The 19,413-nt window shown below is 39.3% G+C and overlaps 1 protein-coding gene across 1 annotated transcript in view; it reads right to left on the bottom strand.

The window, feature by feature from the left end:
* LOC124169805 (pre-mRNA-splicing factor syf1 homolog) overlaps positions 1–19,370 on the bottom strand; it is a 32,360-nt gene extending 12,990 nt beyond the window's left edge. The window contains exons 1-11 of the mRNA XM_046548568.1: positions 19,231–19,370; positions 19,010–19,158; positions 18,118–18,241; positions 14,007–14,204; positions 9,494–9,678; positions 8,311–8,425; positions 8,011–8,158; positions 7,049–7,200; positions 5,995–6,215; positions 5,422–5,584; positions 1,397–1,510 (exon numbers count right to left, since the gene is read on the bottom strand). Coding sequence (XP_046404524.1) covers positions 1,397–1,510; positions 5,422–5,584; positions 5,995–6,215; positions 7,049–7,200; positions 8,011–8,158; positions 8,311–8,425; positions 9,494–9,678; positions 14,007–14,204; positions 18,118–18,241; positions 19,010–19,158; positions 19,231–19,275 — 1,614 coding nt within the window. The 5' untranslated portion in view covers positions 19,276–19,370. The remainder of the gene's footprint in view (positions 1–1,396; positions 1,511–5,421; positions 5,585–5,994; positions 6,216–7,048; positions 7,201–8,010; positions 8,159–8,310; positions 8,426–9,493; positions 9,679–14,006; positions 14,205–18,117; positions 18,242–19,009; positions 19,159–19,230) is intronic.
* Between the last annotated feature and the right edge of the window lie 43 nt (positions 19,371–19,413).

Genomic DNA, 19,413 nt, shown 5'->3' with positions numbered 1-19,413 from the left:
CCTTCAGCACTCGCCTCCCCCCGGTTGAAGCTTTCCTCTTCTCCGAAATAAAAAAAAGGTCCCAGCTCGAACAGGGATCGTATTACAACGACCTTAGCTTCAAAAGAAAATATCAAGTTACTCGAGAACAGAAGAAACCTTTTTCACGCCTCCCCCTTTCTCGACTTCTTGACTTTTTTTTAGCCGACTCGCTTCAAAGATCCCCACTTCTGGAGGTCAACTGCTGCATGAATCACCAATTAGCCCAAAAGGTGTCTAAAAATGAATTTCGGTAATTGGTATTATACTTTTATTAGATTGAGATTTTAGTGATGTGCATGTAATTCAGTAAAGAATCATACCAAACACGACGTAATTCTAACGTTATTTAAGCATTTTAAGCAAGGAAATAGTTGGAATAATACGATGGTGATTTCTGGCGAATATCGATATCCTCGCAGCTGATAGTGAGCTTCACGGCAGTTGATGCGGAATTTTTTTCGAAAACAGGGCGTCTGGCTACAATTTATGAGTTATGCTACAAGTCTCACTTGTCTGAGGTGCTAACGAAGCGATGTCTTCTCAGGATATTTTGTTTCTCTCTACTAGCAATCTGAATTCATCTGCTCATCTAGAGCTACGCTACTTATTGTTAGAAATGAGTGGGTAAGTTGCCTTCTCTATAGGATAAAAAATGTCATTGTGCAGTCATATGGTCATGCTTCACCCTCTGCAGTAAGCTCTGCTTACGCTGTACACGATAGCATTAGTGCTGAACTTCACCTTGTACGAGTGGTTCCGTACTTTCCGGGGTGGGTTGACTTAAAACTAGCGAGTGTTTTCCGTATGGGTTCAATGGAGTCCGGTTTCATTTTTATTAGTTTTATTCTTATTCGTCTTCGGACCATGGCCCTTCCAAAGACACAAGTGAGAACTTTAAAAGATGGACTGAAAATAATTGATGATGAAGAAAAGAATCCGGGCTAGAAATACGTGAATATTGCAGAACGCATTCATCGTTTTTTTCATCCATCCCCCTGAAAAACGACAGATCGAGGTTCCACTGTATTCCAATTCACCATATCAACAATAAATAAATACCTATGTAAAAGTGAATGAAATGCCCCGGAAAAATCCTGTGCACAAACTGAGTGCTATAGTGATAGAAACTGTGTTCATTCTGTGTATTATGGAGCACTTTCTGTGTACAGATTAGGTACAATTTACAAACACCCAGTGCACAATCAGTAACTGTGAACAAATGTGGTGAAGACTGTACTATTGTGTTGCAGTACACAGTTAGTACATAGTTTGTACACAGAAATTTTTGCGAGGGTGGGGACTGCCTGTATGTACCTATTTAGCAGACGTTCATTCAAATCTCATTAATTTTCCTCTCCAAAATGGCAAAACTTACTCGGAATGCTTCTTCATAGTATTTATGCTCTTCCAGGAACAGTCCGTAATTTATAATAATCTGAGGAGTAGCAATCTTCAGATCAATGATGCGGTCATATACAGCTTTACACGACTGTAAGAAGAAAATCAAATCATAAAGTAACAGCAACAATTATGTAGGATCCTTTTCAGAACACAAGTCATCATTTCTGAACTTCCACACAGAAATAAGAAAGGGGTCAGAGATGAAGCAACTGAGGGAAACCGAAATTGTATTAAGGTCCTTTGGACAAGGTTGAGGTTCGATCATTAATGATAGCATTCCTTTGCTTCACCATAGGTTAAATTTAATTCAGCATTATTAGGCAATTAAAATGGAAAGAAACAATCACAGGACTACATTCTATTAAACCATAAAATGAGGAAACAACTATAGAGTCTTGGCCAGACCAAAAAATATTATTATTAAATGTCACTAATGCTGATAGCCAATGATCAAATTGCATTAAAATAATTTAATCACACAATTTTAGCTGAGTGGTTGATTAAATGGACTAAAGTTGTATGTATCTCTATATTATTTGAAAGTAAACACATCAATATATGGTATCCCAAATAGAAAGAATTTGTTTATCTAGAGTGTAAAAGTAACTGAATAATACAATATTATTTTAAGTAGTTCAATTTAGGGACTGTCCTCACACGTCTATCTTAATTAATTGAAAGAAAAAGTATGAAACTGCATCATGTATAATCTTATTGCAGTTTTTATCATCAGAGAATTTAATTAACTTATTATTATCATCAAAATGATACACAATACACTCCCAATTATCCAAGCTAATGATGGGGAGGGACGGCATGAGTAATCCGAAAACACGGATAACCCAAACTTTCACTTTAATGTCTTGTAATGTTCATAATTTACATAAAACAAACAATATATTATTATGTATGCAGTTATTCTGTTATTTTAGAGTGCTTCCCAGACTCATTGAGAGCTTTCTTTGCCTGTTCATGATCTTTTTAGCGGAGCGAGGTCACGCACTGCGAGGCTCGGATACAGGAACATGGTGCTCCCGTGAATGCAGTTAGCCCGCGATCGCTTCCATTTTATGATGGAGATTCTAATGGAAATTTATAGGCCCAGTTTATCCTAGCATTAATGCAGTAATGCTGATGATTTTGCATCCGATTTTATTTACATTTATAAAGATCGCAGAAAAAATTGAGCGAGAGTAAAAATCATGCACGGATAATCTGCAACACGGATAATCTTGCAGCAGCCGAATAATCGGAAGTCTGCTGAATGACTGTTGAAACTTATTCTGGTCCTCTTTTATTCATCCACTTCCTCAGACTCCACAAATACAATCACAGATAACAATACAAACATCGAATAAACAACATCAACATCACAACAAACAAAAGAAGAACACAAATCGCATGAATGCGAACCATTGATAATGTGACCAACACACATAAAAATCAATCCGTGTATTTAACACCTCCCCTTGTTGGTCACATTTAAAAAAATCAAATTAATAATGTGTCATATTTCACTTAAGCCCTAGACTTTGACACCAATATTTGTTCAACTTGGAGTTCAAAACTTTCGTAAAAATGTCAGCACGGTTTGACTTAGAATTAACATGCACCAGAATTATAAAATTATTTTTGATGCCTATGTGTTTGGACCTCTCGGATACAATGCAATTCTCAGCAATCGCAATAGCTCCCTGGTTGTCCACATGGATAGTAATAGGTTTTGCTATCAGAGATATTCGAGTCCAAGGTCTTCAATTAATCTACAGATCCAGGTGACATCCCTTGACACTTCACTTAGGGCTATGTACTCTGCTTCCATGATAGGCAGACTCACAGATGTCTGCTTCTTACTCCTCCAGCTAACTGCTCCACCAAGACTTTTCCATTTTCCCACCTTCCGCACCGATGTCAAAGACAGGAGCTAATGGGAATGTAGAATTTCCCCCTGCAAGCGACTCACCCTCGGAGATGTTCCCACTACCATCAAACGACTGACCACCAGTGTATCTGAGTTCACGTTGGGGAGTTTTCTTCCGGTCCTCCAGCCGTTGCTTAAGAACTCTGATGCTCTTATTCTTTTCTGTGAGCTGAGCTTCCAGTTCAAAGATAGATTTATGGTGCGCCTGTTGGTCTTCTAGCCTGGCCTCAAGTTCATGCACCTTCTTTGACATCTCCTCTAATTCAGTGCGTCTCAAGTCCAATTCTGCTTGCGCTGCCTTGAGTGCTTCACTGCCTTGTTTAGCTTCATCTTCCACCTCCTCCTTACGTTCCCTCTTGTGCCTCGCTACCAGCTCCCTCTCCTGGCGCACAGCCGCCACACGTAGCTCCATTTCCTCCCTACGCTCCACTTCCGACTGCAGCCTAACCAACAGCTTCTCACTACGGCAACGCTCCACATCCAATGCCCTCTCCAATGCTTCCTGATCACCATGCTCACGTGCCAAGTCCTCCTCAGACCGCTTAAGCTCCTCCTGAAGGTCATTCAGCTGCTCAGCAAGACTTTGTAGCTCACTTCTCAACACTTCAGCCTTAGACTCCCTCTCCTTAAGCTGTCGACTAGTCTCCTCCAACTCATGTTTCTTCACCAGAGGCGAAGTCTTTATTGAAGTGTCTATGCTTGCTATGAGAGCCTTTGCCGTAATGGTTTTCATTGATGCTTTCTTTACTGTACCCTTCCTTTTTTGTTGCCTTTCTTCTTCAAATTCACTCTCACTTACATTACTTGAGCTAGAATATGATTCCATCTGCAGATCTTGCTACTCTTTTCGGTGATTGGTACTTCCTACCCTTTTTATGAAATGTCTTTCCTTCCTCAAAATATGGGCATTCACGAGCAATATGCCCTGGCTCTTTGCTTGCAAAGCATACAAACCTTCTTCCATTAAAATTAGCATTCTCATCATCTTCTCCTCTAAAATAGTTCCTCCGGCCTCCCCTCAAATCATTATTCCAGCCTCTCCTGCTTCCAAAGTTAATACTTCTATCTAGTCTAGACGCTAGAGCAGTGACGTCACCGGTATCTTCGTTATTTTTATTTAAGGACTTGTGGCTCTCCCTTCTTGCCTCTTCGGCCATTAATCTTGCCATAACTTCTTCTAGATCTATATTTTCTCCCTGGTCTATTGTGGTGATAAGTACTTCATATTTCTCAATCGGAAGACCACTGATGATAAATCTTGCTATTATTTTATCGTCAAAATTAGCCTTGGATGCCTTCAATCTCCTGTTTAAATTAAAAAATTTTGCAAAATAGTCTTCCATACGCTCATCCTCTTCTTTCTTGATGGAAATCAACTTTCGAAGTAATAGAGTTTGGTTAATGGGTCCAGCCTTGGTGTACAATTTTTCTAATTTGCGCCACATAAATTGTGCGACATTAATATCGCCAACAAAATCTATTGTTTTAGAATTGAAAGTTAATAGTATGAGAGATAATGCCCGATCATTCTTCTTTACCTCTTCCGATGAGAAGGTGTCAGTCTCATCGGCATCGCCTTCTTGCAAATACCCTGGGGAGACGGCTTCCCAACATCCCCTTTGACAGAGTATTGCTTTAGTAGTCAGCGACCACGAAAAATAATTCGTTTTATCTAATTTCAAGTACTTTCGTACCGCTTCGTCCTCTGCCATTTCGACGATTTCTACTTATCAGCTTCGGCGTCGCTCACTTCACCTTATCACTTTTTCCGACTTCGCTTACTTTCTTTCGCTTTACTTCCTTGACTTTCTTTCTTCCGATCGCTTAAGTCTCATAATCTGTTGAAACTTATTCTGGTCCTCTTTTATTCATCCACTTCCTCAGACTCCACAAATACAATCACAGATAACAATACAAACATCGAATAAACAACATCAACATCACAACAAACAAAAGAAGAACACAAATCGCATGAATGCGAACCATTGATAATTTGACCAACACACATACAAATCAATCCGTGTATTTAACAATAACCACCAGCTTGTTCTATGCATATTAAATCAAAAGGACCTTACCTTGAAGGTTCCAAAGCTCTCCTCCAGATCTGCGTACATGGACCACACTTTCAAAGATTTGTACAACCTTGCTTGCACTGTTTCTGTTTCATCATGATACGCAACTTTCCGTGGAGGGGGAGCTGTTGCCCTCTGCATCAGACGAACTGCCTCCTCATAGTTCCTGTCAAAAAAAGATACATTCATTGTATGAGTAAAACCCACTTTGCTGCTGGAATGCAAATGGCTACATGTTGGAATATATATAACCTTTACACAGTGAAAGCAATTGATAAATGAGTAATATACAAAGGGGAGTACGACTGATGATTAAGAAAAGGATTAGAAAAAAAGCAGAGTTCATTAGAGCCCTGCTAGCATCATATAGCATCATAAGAAGTTCTCGTGTTTAATATGAGTAATTTCAAAATGGCCATAGGCACAGGTTCTACATGACGTTACATGATTTGACTACTAATGCAAAAGATCTTGAAAATACTCATCTCCTATCCACAATGCTGCTTGTTTTAATGCTTGATTACATGCATCACAGAGTGAATTCACCATCCATCACCAAGACGATTAGGTACTCACTCATTACGGATCTCCATTTCTGCCCACTGACACCAAATGGATGCCAAGTCATCCACTTTCTGATACGTAACATGAGTCGCTTTCTCGAGGACGATGCGGGCGTCTTCAATTTGCCCATTGTCCTCGTAGAACCGCGCAAATGCAGCCCACAACGAATGAAGCTTTCCGACAGCTAACTGAGGATCAACAGTCTGCACAGCTTCAGTGTAAGTGTTTATGATCTGCACAAAAAAAAAAACAATCATATTATATTCAGTCAGAGATGGGTAAAGAACCAAAATTATGTACCTGGGCTCAGTTATAATTAGGAGTATAGATACACTTTTCAGATTCTAAAAAAATACATGTATAGAGGCGAGGAAACTACCTACTAATCTGCTCATAGCTGAGAATACGAGGAGGAAACAATCAAGTCCCACACATAAAGCATGTTTTGGTATAGAAGTTATGGTTGGATGTTAACAGCAGTATAGAAGTCATGAGCGGAAGCATTCATAATGTGGCGCCACTGAAGAATGATGAAGATAAAAATCGATAGTACAAGTAAGTAATGAGTGGTAAGAGGTGCACCCAGGCAACGGGAAAATTTTAGAGAAATGACCGAAATACATTTTACATCTTTTTGTCACTTAAAAATTAACTTAAAGCAGATCCAGTTATTATAATTCAAAACTAGACAATATCTTTAAATATTTATTTGTTTCTCTAAGGATTTGGGGGGGGGGATCTATCCCCCACATCCCCCCCATAGTTACGCCACTGTGATGCATGATGGCCTGATGAAGACAATGGTTCAAAGGACAGGTGGAAGGGAAGATGGGCAAGGGACGGCCCCGAATGAGTTACATAGGACAATGAGTTACAAAGGACGTAAAAGAGAAGAAATACATCGCTATGAAAAGGCTAGTTGATAAGAGAGAGAGGAGTGGAGAGCTACGTCAAACCAATCTTAGCATTATGGTTGACAAATGATGATGATGAGAGTAAAATCCCCGTTAGCCCTGACTATGTTGATGAATTACCAATACGTAGGTGGAGCACGAATGTATCTCACCTCGTGAGGTTTCCCTTGGAACAGCTTCACCCTCTTGTGCCACTCGTGCACATTGTGTGGATTCTGGCGGAGCAGGACTGAGTTGAGCAAGAGCAGTCGCCTTTCCATGAGGTGCTCAAACCTCGCCAGCCTCAGCTCCAACTCCACTTCGTCTGCAAAAGTGAGCAGGGCAGAGCGGATGAGTAATAAAGAAAAATGAGCACGGCCCACACCAATTGGCACTTTTTGAAATTTGTAACCAGTCGCAAGTAACAAAGGGACCAGTCACCAATTTCTCTACTTATCAATGGTGGTAGAGTTTGAAAAATTAATAGACCTGTGACTTTCTAATTTTTTTATCCTCTGCCAGGTTACCAAGCTATACGAAGGGAAAAGTTGATAGCTTCGACCGGCTTGTAATAAAACGCTGAAACATTATCTCAGCTCAACTGACTTCTAATAACTTGATCTTTAAGTTAAAATGACAAATGATAACAGAAATGATGTCAGGATATCATTGAAATTTAAGATTTCAATATTCTTCAAGGAAAACCAACTAACACATCAAAAATCTATGGTTAATGGTGGTTAATGCAGGTAATTATTAAATGACAAAGAGTAAAATTATATGCCTAAACCAATTTTCACTAGCTCTATTTATGTATTTATTTAATCCGGTCCAAAAACAGCACGAGGCCAATTACAGAGGACTACAATAACAGGAGAAACAATTTAACAATATTGAGCAACGTAACCAATAATGAACAAAAAATATTCAATAGTATTTACAAATAAATAACAAAGAATGGTACATTTCATCGGATGGTGAGAGGAATAGGGGGGAAAATATGAGAGTGATGGTGCAAAATGGATGAGGGATGAAAAAAGGATCAAAAAACTATCTATAAACTTCTAATGATCTTAAAATTTATGTACATCAGAAAGAAGCTCTGAGCTAATCTATGAAATATTGCAACCATTACCTTCTTCTGTGGAAATAGGCTTCTCAGAAACTTCTTCCATGCGACGAGTTAGACTAAGTTCCTCGAACTGAGCATACGCATCAAACACTTGAGTAAAATCCCGGACAGTCGTGACCGTTTGTATGGCTTCCTCATAGATGTCCCTGGCCTAAAAATATCAGGATGGATAAAAAATTATAATTAAAACAAGACAGAAAATAAGCACATATCACATTATCAATAACAATAGGATAAGTCATGAAGCTTAAATGGACAGAAAAGAATAAAACGTAAAATTAAAAAAGAAATCACTGGACTTACTCGTTCAAACAAACCACTTCGAACATAATAATCGGCCAAGGAATTCCAGAGGTGACCCAACTGGTCAGTGTATCGACGGAGGCCACCCCTTATGATTGCATCTACACATAAGGACCTGAAAAGAATTTGGATATTAAAAAATACAATATTTACAAACACATAAGGGCCATAAATACAAATACTAGTATAATTACTAGAGCGTGGAAAAATATTCCTTAATTTTGCCAATTAAAATTTGCAAAAAAAATAAATTACAAAAATACATATGTAATTTGAAAAGAGTCCCTCCGAAGTGAATAATCACAAAATTCAATTTCTATTAGTAAATAAGATTTTGGACATGCAAGTTTATAAATGTTTAGAGTTGTGCTGCATGAACTTAAGTAAAAGAATCTTAGTCATGTGTTAAACATTTTTGGACCAGCACTTCTGAAGAAATTATGTATAAAAAGTATTCTATTTCTTAAAAACATACCTGATAAGAATTACCTAAGTAATAGGGCAAAGAAAATTAATGTTAAAATATGAGTGTTGATAAAAAGATGTCATCACCCCCAGGCTTCCTCATTTGAGGAGCCATTGAGGGAATCAAAACAAGAGCAAGAGTGAAAGGAAAGAAAGGTTACGTCAGGTTCCTAAACTGAATGATTCTAATTTCACACTTCAAAGATCATGACAACTATTCCCCATTCCTGATACCAAAATGACCACCAGTAGCAGATACACGTGTGAAACACTCAGTTTATCTCCTAAAAAAAGTTTGTTTCTTTAAACATTGTTTCATTTTCATATGATTATTTGTAGCTCATATTTGGCAAACTTACTTAAGGTGTATGCAAGCATAATTTTTTACAGAGCTACCTTTTGCTCTGTGGGGTACTAGTTGTAAAAACACATGCAGCTGTATATAATTAATCTCATTGGAGAAATATTGACTTACGCCATTTGATTTTGGCAAAGTGTCCCTGAAAAATCTTTTTGGAAGACTTGCCACACCAAAAGACTCCCATTATATCTTTAATAGAAGACACTGATATTAACCAAAGTGGTGAAGATTTGCAGTTTAAACATCAAAATTCCCCCTTACACAACAAGGCAAAGGACCACGTTCTAACATTGACTACGAGAAAAAGGGGATCATTTGCGACCCTTATCACTTCCCAATAGTTCATGATTTCCTCACCTAACTTTGTCTGGATTTTTGGAGATAAGTTCGCAGAGCTCATTCCACAGCTGATGGTTGGATTTCCCGTGCTTAGACACAAACTCCTCACGGTTGACGATTGACGCCAACTTTACAGCTGCTTCATCAAGTCGTCCAATTGATATTAAATACTCAATGTAGTCCTCAGAATCTTCAGGACAGAGCTGCAAAGAAAGTAATTGTTAATATACGAGGGTCGTTCAATAAGTCATTATAAAAAGGTATAAAAACAACTTATTTTGCGTCAACTTTTTTATATTTTTCAACTTTGCCTTCTTTCAGCTCTATAAATTTTTTTGGCATTTTTCCAAGCATTTTAAGCCATCCATAAGGTAGAATTTCGGGATCTCCTCAAAACAGGCATTATTTTGGGCTATGACCTACTCCTTGGATATAAGCATTTGTCCACCAGGCTATTAATTGAAGTTGGGAAATGAGAAAAAGTCATTGGTGGTCAAATCTTGTGCATACGTAAAGTTTTGCAACAGTTGAAAAATTAATTCCGTAATTTTGGCCAATACAACTGAAATGGTGTGCAACCGTGGATTTTGTTGTTGAAAGAAGAACTCTATCTGTTTCAAATGCCCCCTTTTAGTTTTGATCCTGTCTATGCCCTTGGTGTACTGTACGTGGTTACACCACTGCAGGTTTTCCTAGGGCGCTTTTCGAAACTTATACCATCAACTCGTCCAATAACGAGGCATTATACTCTCCTTTATCGCTCTTCTCTTTTTCAAGTAATCGATGCATATTATTCCACATGCATTCCAAAATGTCGTTGCCGTGACCTGACTGACCCATTTCACCATCTTGCCTGCTTTGGAGCCCGTTCACCTTCAAAATTCTATTGTTTCGACTGTTATTGTCTCTGTAGGGTAGCGATGGACCCATATTTCATCAAAAGCTCTGTATTGACGTGAAAAATCCTCAGAATTGTGGCGGAAAGGTGCCAAAACAGCCTCGGAGTTGACCACAAGATTTCGTTTATTCTTCACTGTGAGCAAATGCGGAAGCCATATTGCAGAGATTTTTTTCACACTCAATTTTTCGTGCAAACTTAAAGCAATTGTGAACTGCGATATGCCTGTGGCCTCAACTATATCACGCACTTTGATTAGTCTGTCACTTAAAACCATATCATGGATTTTGTCAATCATTTCGGGGGTAAACACTTCCACAGGGCACCCAAGACGATGTTCATTTTTTGGATGTATGGCCACATTTTAATTCATTTACCCAATTGTAAATAGTTGCAAAAACAAGAAAATATGTGACATGAACTTCATACATTTCAGATTTGATTTCTTTAGGCATTAACCCTTTTAAAAACAACCGTTTTATCACCGCAGGAATCTCACTTTTATCCATTTTTCCAAACAAATGAAAGTTGTTGTTCACTACAATCAGCAACAGCAATGAAACAATGGTATGAATACAGATGACTAGTCAAGAGTGCTACTTTCTGTGAAAAATTAAATTTTGACAAAAAGAGTGCAATCTTTTGGAAAGTCTAACGATTTTCATATTGAACAACCCTCGTATGTAATCTCATAAATATGAGATGAGAGTCACCCCCACAAACCCTCGAATCAGAAGTTTTTCTCACTCAGTGAACCAACCCACAGGCTAGTTAGGTGAGCGTAGAGGTCACACCAGAATAGGCCACTGGTGTATGACTGACACACAATCAGGGTAGGGGGACAGCAGAAATGAGTGTCCAGGGCAGGCTTGGGTGGTTTCACTCCTGAAGGCTAGGTCTGTAAGTCCAAGACTTTTCACCAGCACACCTCAGGAAGGGAAGGACGAAGGAAGAAGAAAGGATAGGAGGCACCTCCTATGATGAGAGCCAGACGATGCCTCCAGGGAACAGGATAGGGATGGGTGGAGATAGGGATAGGGAAACACCAATGCCGTCATAAGGGCAATGCGGGCCACTACTACAGAAACTAGAGATGTGCGAATAGTATCCGCGAATACTCGAATACCTCGAATATTAGAAAGTATTCGATATTCGAGGTTTCGAATAGTTATGCGAAAAGTACCGCCTCGAATACCTCGAATACTTTGAATTTCGCGTCATACACTGTCGCACGCACGTCGTTGGTAGTTGACTCGGAAAAATGTAGAGAACTGTAGTCATTTAGTTCTCGCAGCGCCGTTTTACGCAAGTTGACGAATTACATCAAATTCGTGGATTTTAGCGGAGAAAAGAGTTCGACGAGGGGAACCGAAAATGGTCGGGTGAAAAAATCCGAAAATCCCCGATTCCCCCCACTAGGAGAACCTCAGTGCCGTGGGATAGCAACCTTAGGGCATTTCCCACGATCCGCTATCCCCCTCCATTCAGCACTCGCCTCACCCTCTCTGACGCTTTCCTCTTCTCCGAAATCAAACAAAAGGTCCCAGTTCAAGCAGGGATCTCATTACGAAGACCCCTGCTTCGAAAAAAATATCGAGTTACGAGAACAATAAAAACGTGTTTCACGCCCTCCCCCCTTTTCTTTCCCACTGACCTTTTTCTGGCTACCTGCTTCGAAGTTCCCCAATTCTGGATGTCAACTGCTGTGTGAGTAACTTGGGATACTTACATTAGCGCATTTCCCAAGATCCGGTATCCCTCTCCATTCAGCACTAGCCCCTCCCCCCCCCTCTGAGGCTTTCCTCTTCTTCGAAATAAAAAAAGGTCACAGCTCGCGCAGGGATCATATTACGAAGACCTTAGCTTCGAAAAAATACCAAGTTACACGAGAACAATAGAAACGTGTTTCGGGCCCTCCCTTTTTTCCCCCACTGACCTTTTTTTTCCTACCAGCTTCGAAGTTCCCCATTTCTGTGGAGGTCAACCGCTGCATGAGTCATCTATTAGCACAAAAGGTGTCTAAGAATGACTTTCGTCAATTGATGTTACACCTTTATTGAATTGAAATATTAGTAATGTGCGCGTAATTTCAAAAAGAATAAGACCAAACACGATGTATTTCTGAGTTTATTTAAGCATTTTACGCAAAGAAATAAATGTCAAAATACGACGGAGACTTAGCATTCTGGCGAAACTCGATATGAGCAGCAGAGCTTCTCGGAAGTTGATGCGGTATTTTTTTCCGAAAGCATATATCAAGTTACAATTAATGAGTGGTGCTATAAATCTTTATTGTTACAGTCCCATACAAAGGGATATTTTCTCAGAATATTTGGTTTCTCCCTGATAGCAATTACAATTCATCTTCTTATCTCGTGAGAACTCCCAAAGATGGACTGAAAATAATTGAAGAAAATCCGGTGAAATAGAGCTTGTATTTTGCAAAATGCCTCAGATTGCCAGCTAGCACTTGGCAGCAGAAGTGGGGGTAAAGCGATGTTAGTTGAATTAATGATATGCCCAATTGTTTCCATAAAATTAAAATATTCATTAATCAGCTAAATTCCTGTTCGAATCATTTAAAGGAAATCAAAATTACTCCCCAAAATCTTGTGTTGCCTGCTGCATAGGCAACCGAGTCAAACATTCCAGCATTCATCATTTAGTATTCGAGGTATTCGAATATTCGAGCAATGATTTAATATTCGAATTCGATATTCGAATTCGAGAAATCTGCTATTCGACCCATCTCTAACAGAAACCATAATTTAATGTTTCAACAGAAAGGAAAGATTTTTCTATGGAGAAGAAAATCCCTATGATTTTCCGTAGATAGAAGATGGGACAATTTAATAAGCCACATCATGGGACATGATGGTCTATAGAAAAATTTCGTTGAAGGGCCGGTGGAAGGAAAGAACGGCTCAGATATGCCACAGATGATATGAGGATAGAGCAAGAGGTGAAGGATGTTAAGGCATTGTGTATAGAGATGGGTCAAAAAGAACCGAACTGCCAAAAGGAACTGCTCACTGAAATGAACTGGTTATAAAATGAACAGTTCTCTAAAACTCCCAGTTCACTGTTCATGACTGCACTGCACACGTGCGGCGTATTCGGTCCAACAGGTATCCTCACCAAGAGGTATTTTGAACTGCAGCTTACTCCATCAAGTGCGTGGTAGCTACAACAGGTGGTGGGTAAGATGCAGACCATCAAAGGCCACCGAAGTGCGCCATAGACGACCGAGCCCCTTCCCTTCTTTCTCTACCATTCCCCTCCGTCCACGAAAATGAACAGGATAGCTCCCGAACGGTTCAAATGGGTGTTCAAAATGTTAGGTTCGTTTTAGCTGTTCTTTTTCTCAGAGTATTCATTTCTAGGAGGCAGTTCTTTTCCCCACGGCGTTCATTTTGCGGAGCGTATTCTTTTCTCGGAGGGCATTCTTTTTTCGGAGGGTTTTCTTTTTTCGGAGGGTATTCTTTTTTCAGAGGGTATTCATTCTTCATAGGGCGCTCATTTGGGATCTCGTGTTCACTTGAACATTTGCAATCGATGAACAGGATGCGATGGCTCAGGTTCGCGGTCAATTTACGGGTCGGTTATCTGTTCGTAATCTGCTTGTGTTCTTACCTTCAGATATCGGCGAAACACACGCACAGCAGTTTCATGTGAGTGGTGCGATCGGACAAATTCCAGATAGAGAGGCCAAATTCTGTGGTGTTGCGTCACCGGAAGTGCCCGCAAAGAGCGATCAAACACCTGCCGTGTTCGGGTGACTCTCTTCTGGTCCACAAGGAGCTGACAGTAGTCCAGCCATATCCGAGGCATCTGTAAAAATAAAAACACCCCAAAATTACAGGTAGCATTGCAAGTCTGCAATGTTTACCTAAAACTCCTGGCAAGGCCCCTCTCCAGAGTGCTTGGCATGAGGAGAGTATTTTTACAAGCACTGAGATAGTTGTAGAGAGTGAGCACTCAAACATCCCATTGAAACAGGGTCAAACACCACAAGCTGAAACAGGAGTACACTATTAGAATTTGATAGGTGGAAGAGATTGATCAGTTATAATGAAAAAAAATGTCCTCATTACACCAGTCCATCATTATTTTATAATAAAAAACAGGAAACTCTGAAGAGAGGGGAGATATTGACACAGCTGAAAACATTAGAACAGTTCCTGAGTGTCATTCTCTGGTCTGGCTTTCACAATTTGGTGAAGATTCAGCGGAGAGGTTTACCAGATAAGCATTGTGTGTGTCCATTTTGCAAACAACAGTGTCGCTGGCATAGCAGCTGCCTTCTGCTAGCTGACGGAGTGCAGGCTGGTGGTTTCCAGCATCTTTTATGCACATTTGTTGGAGTCAGGCATATGTGATAGGCGGAGGTAGACGCATGTTCATAGAAGATGGTTGAAACCATCTCTCTGAACTTCATCGAGCAGAATAAGTCACCTGCAATGCTGGTGAATAAGTTTTCTACAAAGATAAACACACTCACTATATATATCCCATAAACCCCTCCCCTCAAAAAACTCATAAAAAACACATCTAACCTAGAATGCCGAAGGGTGTCATTTTGACACCCTACGCGTAATTTTTTACGGAGCTGGCCCTTAGAGAGTGTTGTAGAAAAAAATCTTTCGTGACTTTTATTCAATTTTAGATCTTAACAAAACGACAGTAAAAGGGATACCCCCCCCTAATTTTTTTCGTCTCAAAAATTCAAATTTACCTTGAATGCCGGAGGGTGTCATTTTGACACCCAGTATATAATATCATTTCTTTCTTCGGTTTAGGTGTCTCGTGGGATTCGGCTTGATAATTATTTGTCAAATTAGTATAGTGTAGTACATAATCTTCATGTGTAGTACCTTTATGTATAGTATAGTATAGTATATTTTAGTATAGTATATTACCTTCATGATTGTTTGTTTTTCATAATTTCAATGAGCATCGGCTGTATTCTACTTTTTTCAAAAGTTTAGTAGCTCGTACGGTAAGTATATTCCGCTGCCTTTTGCAAATGATTCGCCTTGAAACCAGCTAATTTTTTTTACCGCGGTGACACTTACTTGCCCTGAAACATTGCAGTGAAGTGACGCGCACAACAATGCAGTTAGCTGCTGCCGAGTCTCTGTGTTCGGCTTCCTGGCTCGCACGCGTGTTTGGCGGACTGGGTCGCTAGTGTGTCACGACCTGCTGCTTGATTTGCTTCGGCAGTTCTGTCTTGATAATGGCACTGCATAGACGTGTTACGACGGAGCAAAGTATTGCAATACTAAACGATATTTCTGGAGACATGTCGGAGAAAGGGTCTGATGCAGATGTTGAGTCGGACAATGATTGGGTTGCACAGGAGGTGCAATTTAGATCATCCAAAAATGATGAAAATAGTGAGCACGGTCATTTTCAGTGTTTTTTGTATTGCAGTTTAGTAATTTAATCACGAAAGATACACATATTTATTTTACTATACGCATATACACATGATTGAGTTACTGGATCTGCACTGGTTATCGGACAGAAAAGAAATTGCGCGTGGTCGTGACATGGTGTGCCGACGTGGAAGGGGCGCTGGGTAGACTTCAAGGCGACGTCAACTCCTTGTTCAAGATCGTAAGAAGGAGATGGCCATGCTGAGGAATCATAACCTGGGCCTAACATAACCATAGGCGAACAGCTGTTTCTAAGCAAACCTAGATGTCCATTCAAGCAATTCATGGCACCAAAGCCTGATAAGTATGGGTATAAATACTGGTTTGCAGTATATAAAGACAGTATGTATTTGAAGATACGTCTCTTTCGGGTCTACATTCTAGTCCGAGAACAATGGACCCACGCGGTGTATTACCCGAAAGAGACGTACATATCTTCATACTCATCGACCCGCGGAAGCCTGCATAAGGAACAGTATGTATTTGGTAAACTGATTCCATTAACTTCCAGATAGACCAGAGGCGTCAAGGACGGCTCTCGTAAAGCTGGCGATCGCGTTTCAGATCATGTTGTATTGAAACGTATGCAACCCTACATGAGCAAGGGCAGGAATGTAACCACTGGCATTTGTTTCACATCACTTTTATTAGCTCTACTAGAAACAAAAGGGTACTTGCTTTTCAGGAACCGTAAATAAGGGAAGAAAGGAAATACCTGGAGAAATAAAAGCTTCTCGGGAAGAGTTATAATCAACTAAATTGAACAAAAATGGAGACATAACACTTACTGTTCATCAGGGCAAACAGAAAAAAATGTGTTCTTGTTCTATGATCTCTTCGCCCTCATATTGACATTAGTAACAACTCTAACAAATCGCCCGACTCTGTAAGGTGTTGTAATGAGATAAACTTTGAAGTAGATATTATTGATCATATGGGGCGGAAATATTTCGTCAGAACTAGAACCAGGCGATTGCCTGTTTTTTCTTTCCAGAATACTTTTGACTTGGTTACTTTGAATTCCTGGATTATATATATAAGGAAATAACTTCACAAAAGATGCCCCTAATTATTTTTACAAAATTTATCAGAATAGCTTGCTTTTCCTTACATTGCGTCAACGAATATCTGGCAACCAAATCCAGAACTGACAAGGGATTGTCAAGTATAGATAAAATGCAATGAAAACAGAACTGTTGCTTTTTGTAAGCTTAGTGAAAAGTCAGTAAACCTACGGCCAAAACAGACCAAAAGTGCCAGAATGTAGAGAATCTACTACTTAGATGAAGCTTTTTGTAAGTCTGTATGAAAAAGCATTCGATTTCTTTTTGTTTCATACGAAGTTTTTGTATTTTATTTTTAAAAATTTCGTAGTTTTATGGCCGCAATGGTTTTATTTTAATTTTAGTCTTTTGAAGCACACTTCTACATTCTATGACGAAAAATTGATGAAAAAAGTTAAAAATAATAATAATAAGAAAAACAATCCTGTCATATTCATTTTAATTGTTTTATGCACATAAAATTTAACCAATTACAGTGAACAATAAATACTTATAAAAAAGTATTCAATGATTATATATAGGTATTTATTACACTTTCATGCGTCCTCCGACGTTTCAGCGCAATCTTTTCGATGGATGCCGCATTCGAGGAGTGTTTTTTTGTAAAAATTTTTTTACTTCAATGGTACTCTATTAAAACATTAAGTTTTTTTTAAATATTAGGGCACAAAATCAGTATTAAACAAAAGTTGACACTATCGACTCCGAAATAAAACTAATCTGCAACGTAACATGCATATAAAAACATGGGTGTCAAAATGACACCCTCCCGGCATTCTAGTGTTAAATACACCAAAGGATGAAGTTCGCCATGAAAAAATATATTTGACTTAGCCGGGATTCGAACCCAGATCTCCCGATTGCCGGTCAGGCATGATAACCAGTCACACCACCAAGCCATTTTCTCAGAGCGAACTTCGGGATGGGTTTTACCGAACAAGATGTTGACGTCACATGTCCACACTGTGGCACATGTGGCGAGGGTCGTGCTTATACTAAGCCACTGTTGGGGTGAAAAACCCTTATTTTGCCGCTGGTCTGCGACCACGAATATCAAAGCACTGCAGGAACAAGTGACTTTGTACGCAGTCACGCGCACGGGTGCAAAGTTAAATACACCAAAGGATGAAGTTCGCCATGAAACAGCAGTCCAGCAGCAAAATAAGGACCAGAAGAGATATTTAGAATAAGTTATAAGTTCAAGGGGATGGGAAGAACTCAATGAATCAGAATAACTCTTACCTTGTGCATGAAGACCAATGCCCTTTCAAAGGCATTATTAACATCTTCATAAGAAGGATCTGTGATGCAACGTCCTTTGATCTGCCGTCGACGTAGCTTAAGGTAATTGTACCAAAGCTTATAGCTAAAAAAGGTGAAATAAAATTGTCAATGAGATGCATTATGATAGGTCCAACTTTCTTCATTCAAAAGCGAGTACATACGTGTGAAGATTATCAGGACGAATTATAATTTTAATATGTACCTATTTAAAATGTTATTTCGTAATTGGCTTTAAGAAATTTTTAAATACAAATCTTCAATACCAGCCAGCCAAGTTAGGGATACTGAGGTAAGTTGAAGAGGTTGACAATATCTCAGCTTAACTCTTGAGGGAATGGCAAAAATCGTGCAAAATACTGATTTTTAGTCCAAGACCATTAACTCTTTTGTTTCCTTAGATTATGCAATAATTTTCTTGCCAAAACATACGACGATAACATACCTTGGAGCTATGAAGTGCATCCAACTTTAATTGGAGTCGGACTAATACTATTAATTATGGCAACCTAAATCACTCCTTATTCCACTACTTGAAAAGCTACAACCTCTTCAACTTATTCCACTACTTGAAAAGTTACAACCTCCAAATTTGTTCGCAAGCACTTGAGTAGGATGATCTTTGAATACGCGAACGAACACAACAAATGCACTCAAATTCGAGCAATTGTTATAGCTTAATAATATTGAGTACACTACTAGGAACGACTTCAGATGCTATCGGGAACAAACTCTCCATATTCAAGATCTTACCTAATGCACGGAGTGTATCACATAACGCGGGACACACGCTTAGATGGCTGAATTATTAACATGAGGGTAAGAAAATGAGTTCAATCAGATGTGCAATTACCTTCCCGGGAGTTCCTTCAGCGCGCGTTCATAAATTATATTGATGACTTGTTTAGGAGCATCCTTCTTGTGCTCTATGTACCGAAGCCAATGCTTAACTGAGAATGGGTTGCGGAGAATTTCCTCCTCGTAAGCTAAATCATCTTCATCCTACGATAAACAATAAGATTATTCAGAGGCAAAAACACCATGGATGGCTCCAAAAATGACAGCGATACTTACAAAAACGATCTCTATTTCACCTGGAACTTCAAAACTGGTAGGCATAATTTAAAAATTAATACAAATACAATTACAAAACGCACGTAATTCGAAATGCTTCAAAACATTGCCGAATTGCGACTGTCAACTATTGGACAAGGTCGAAGTTCGACTGGTTCGATATTGGTCCTTGAAGATCGACAC

This window comes from Ischnura elegans, chromosome 12, assembly GCF_921293095.1.
Source record: "Ischnura elegans chromosome 12, ioIscEleg1.1, whole genome shotgun sequence".
Lineage (NCBI taxonomy): Eukaryota > Metazoa > Arthropoda > Insecta > Odonata > Coenagrionidae > Ischnura > Ischnura elegans.
This window is presented reverse-complemented; position numbering and strand designations above follow the sequence as displayed.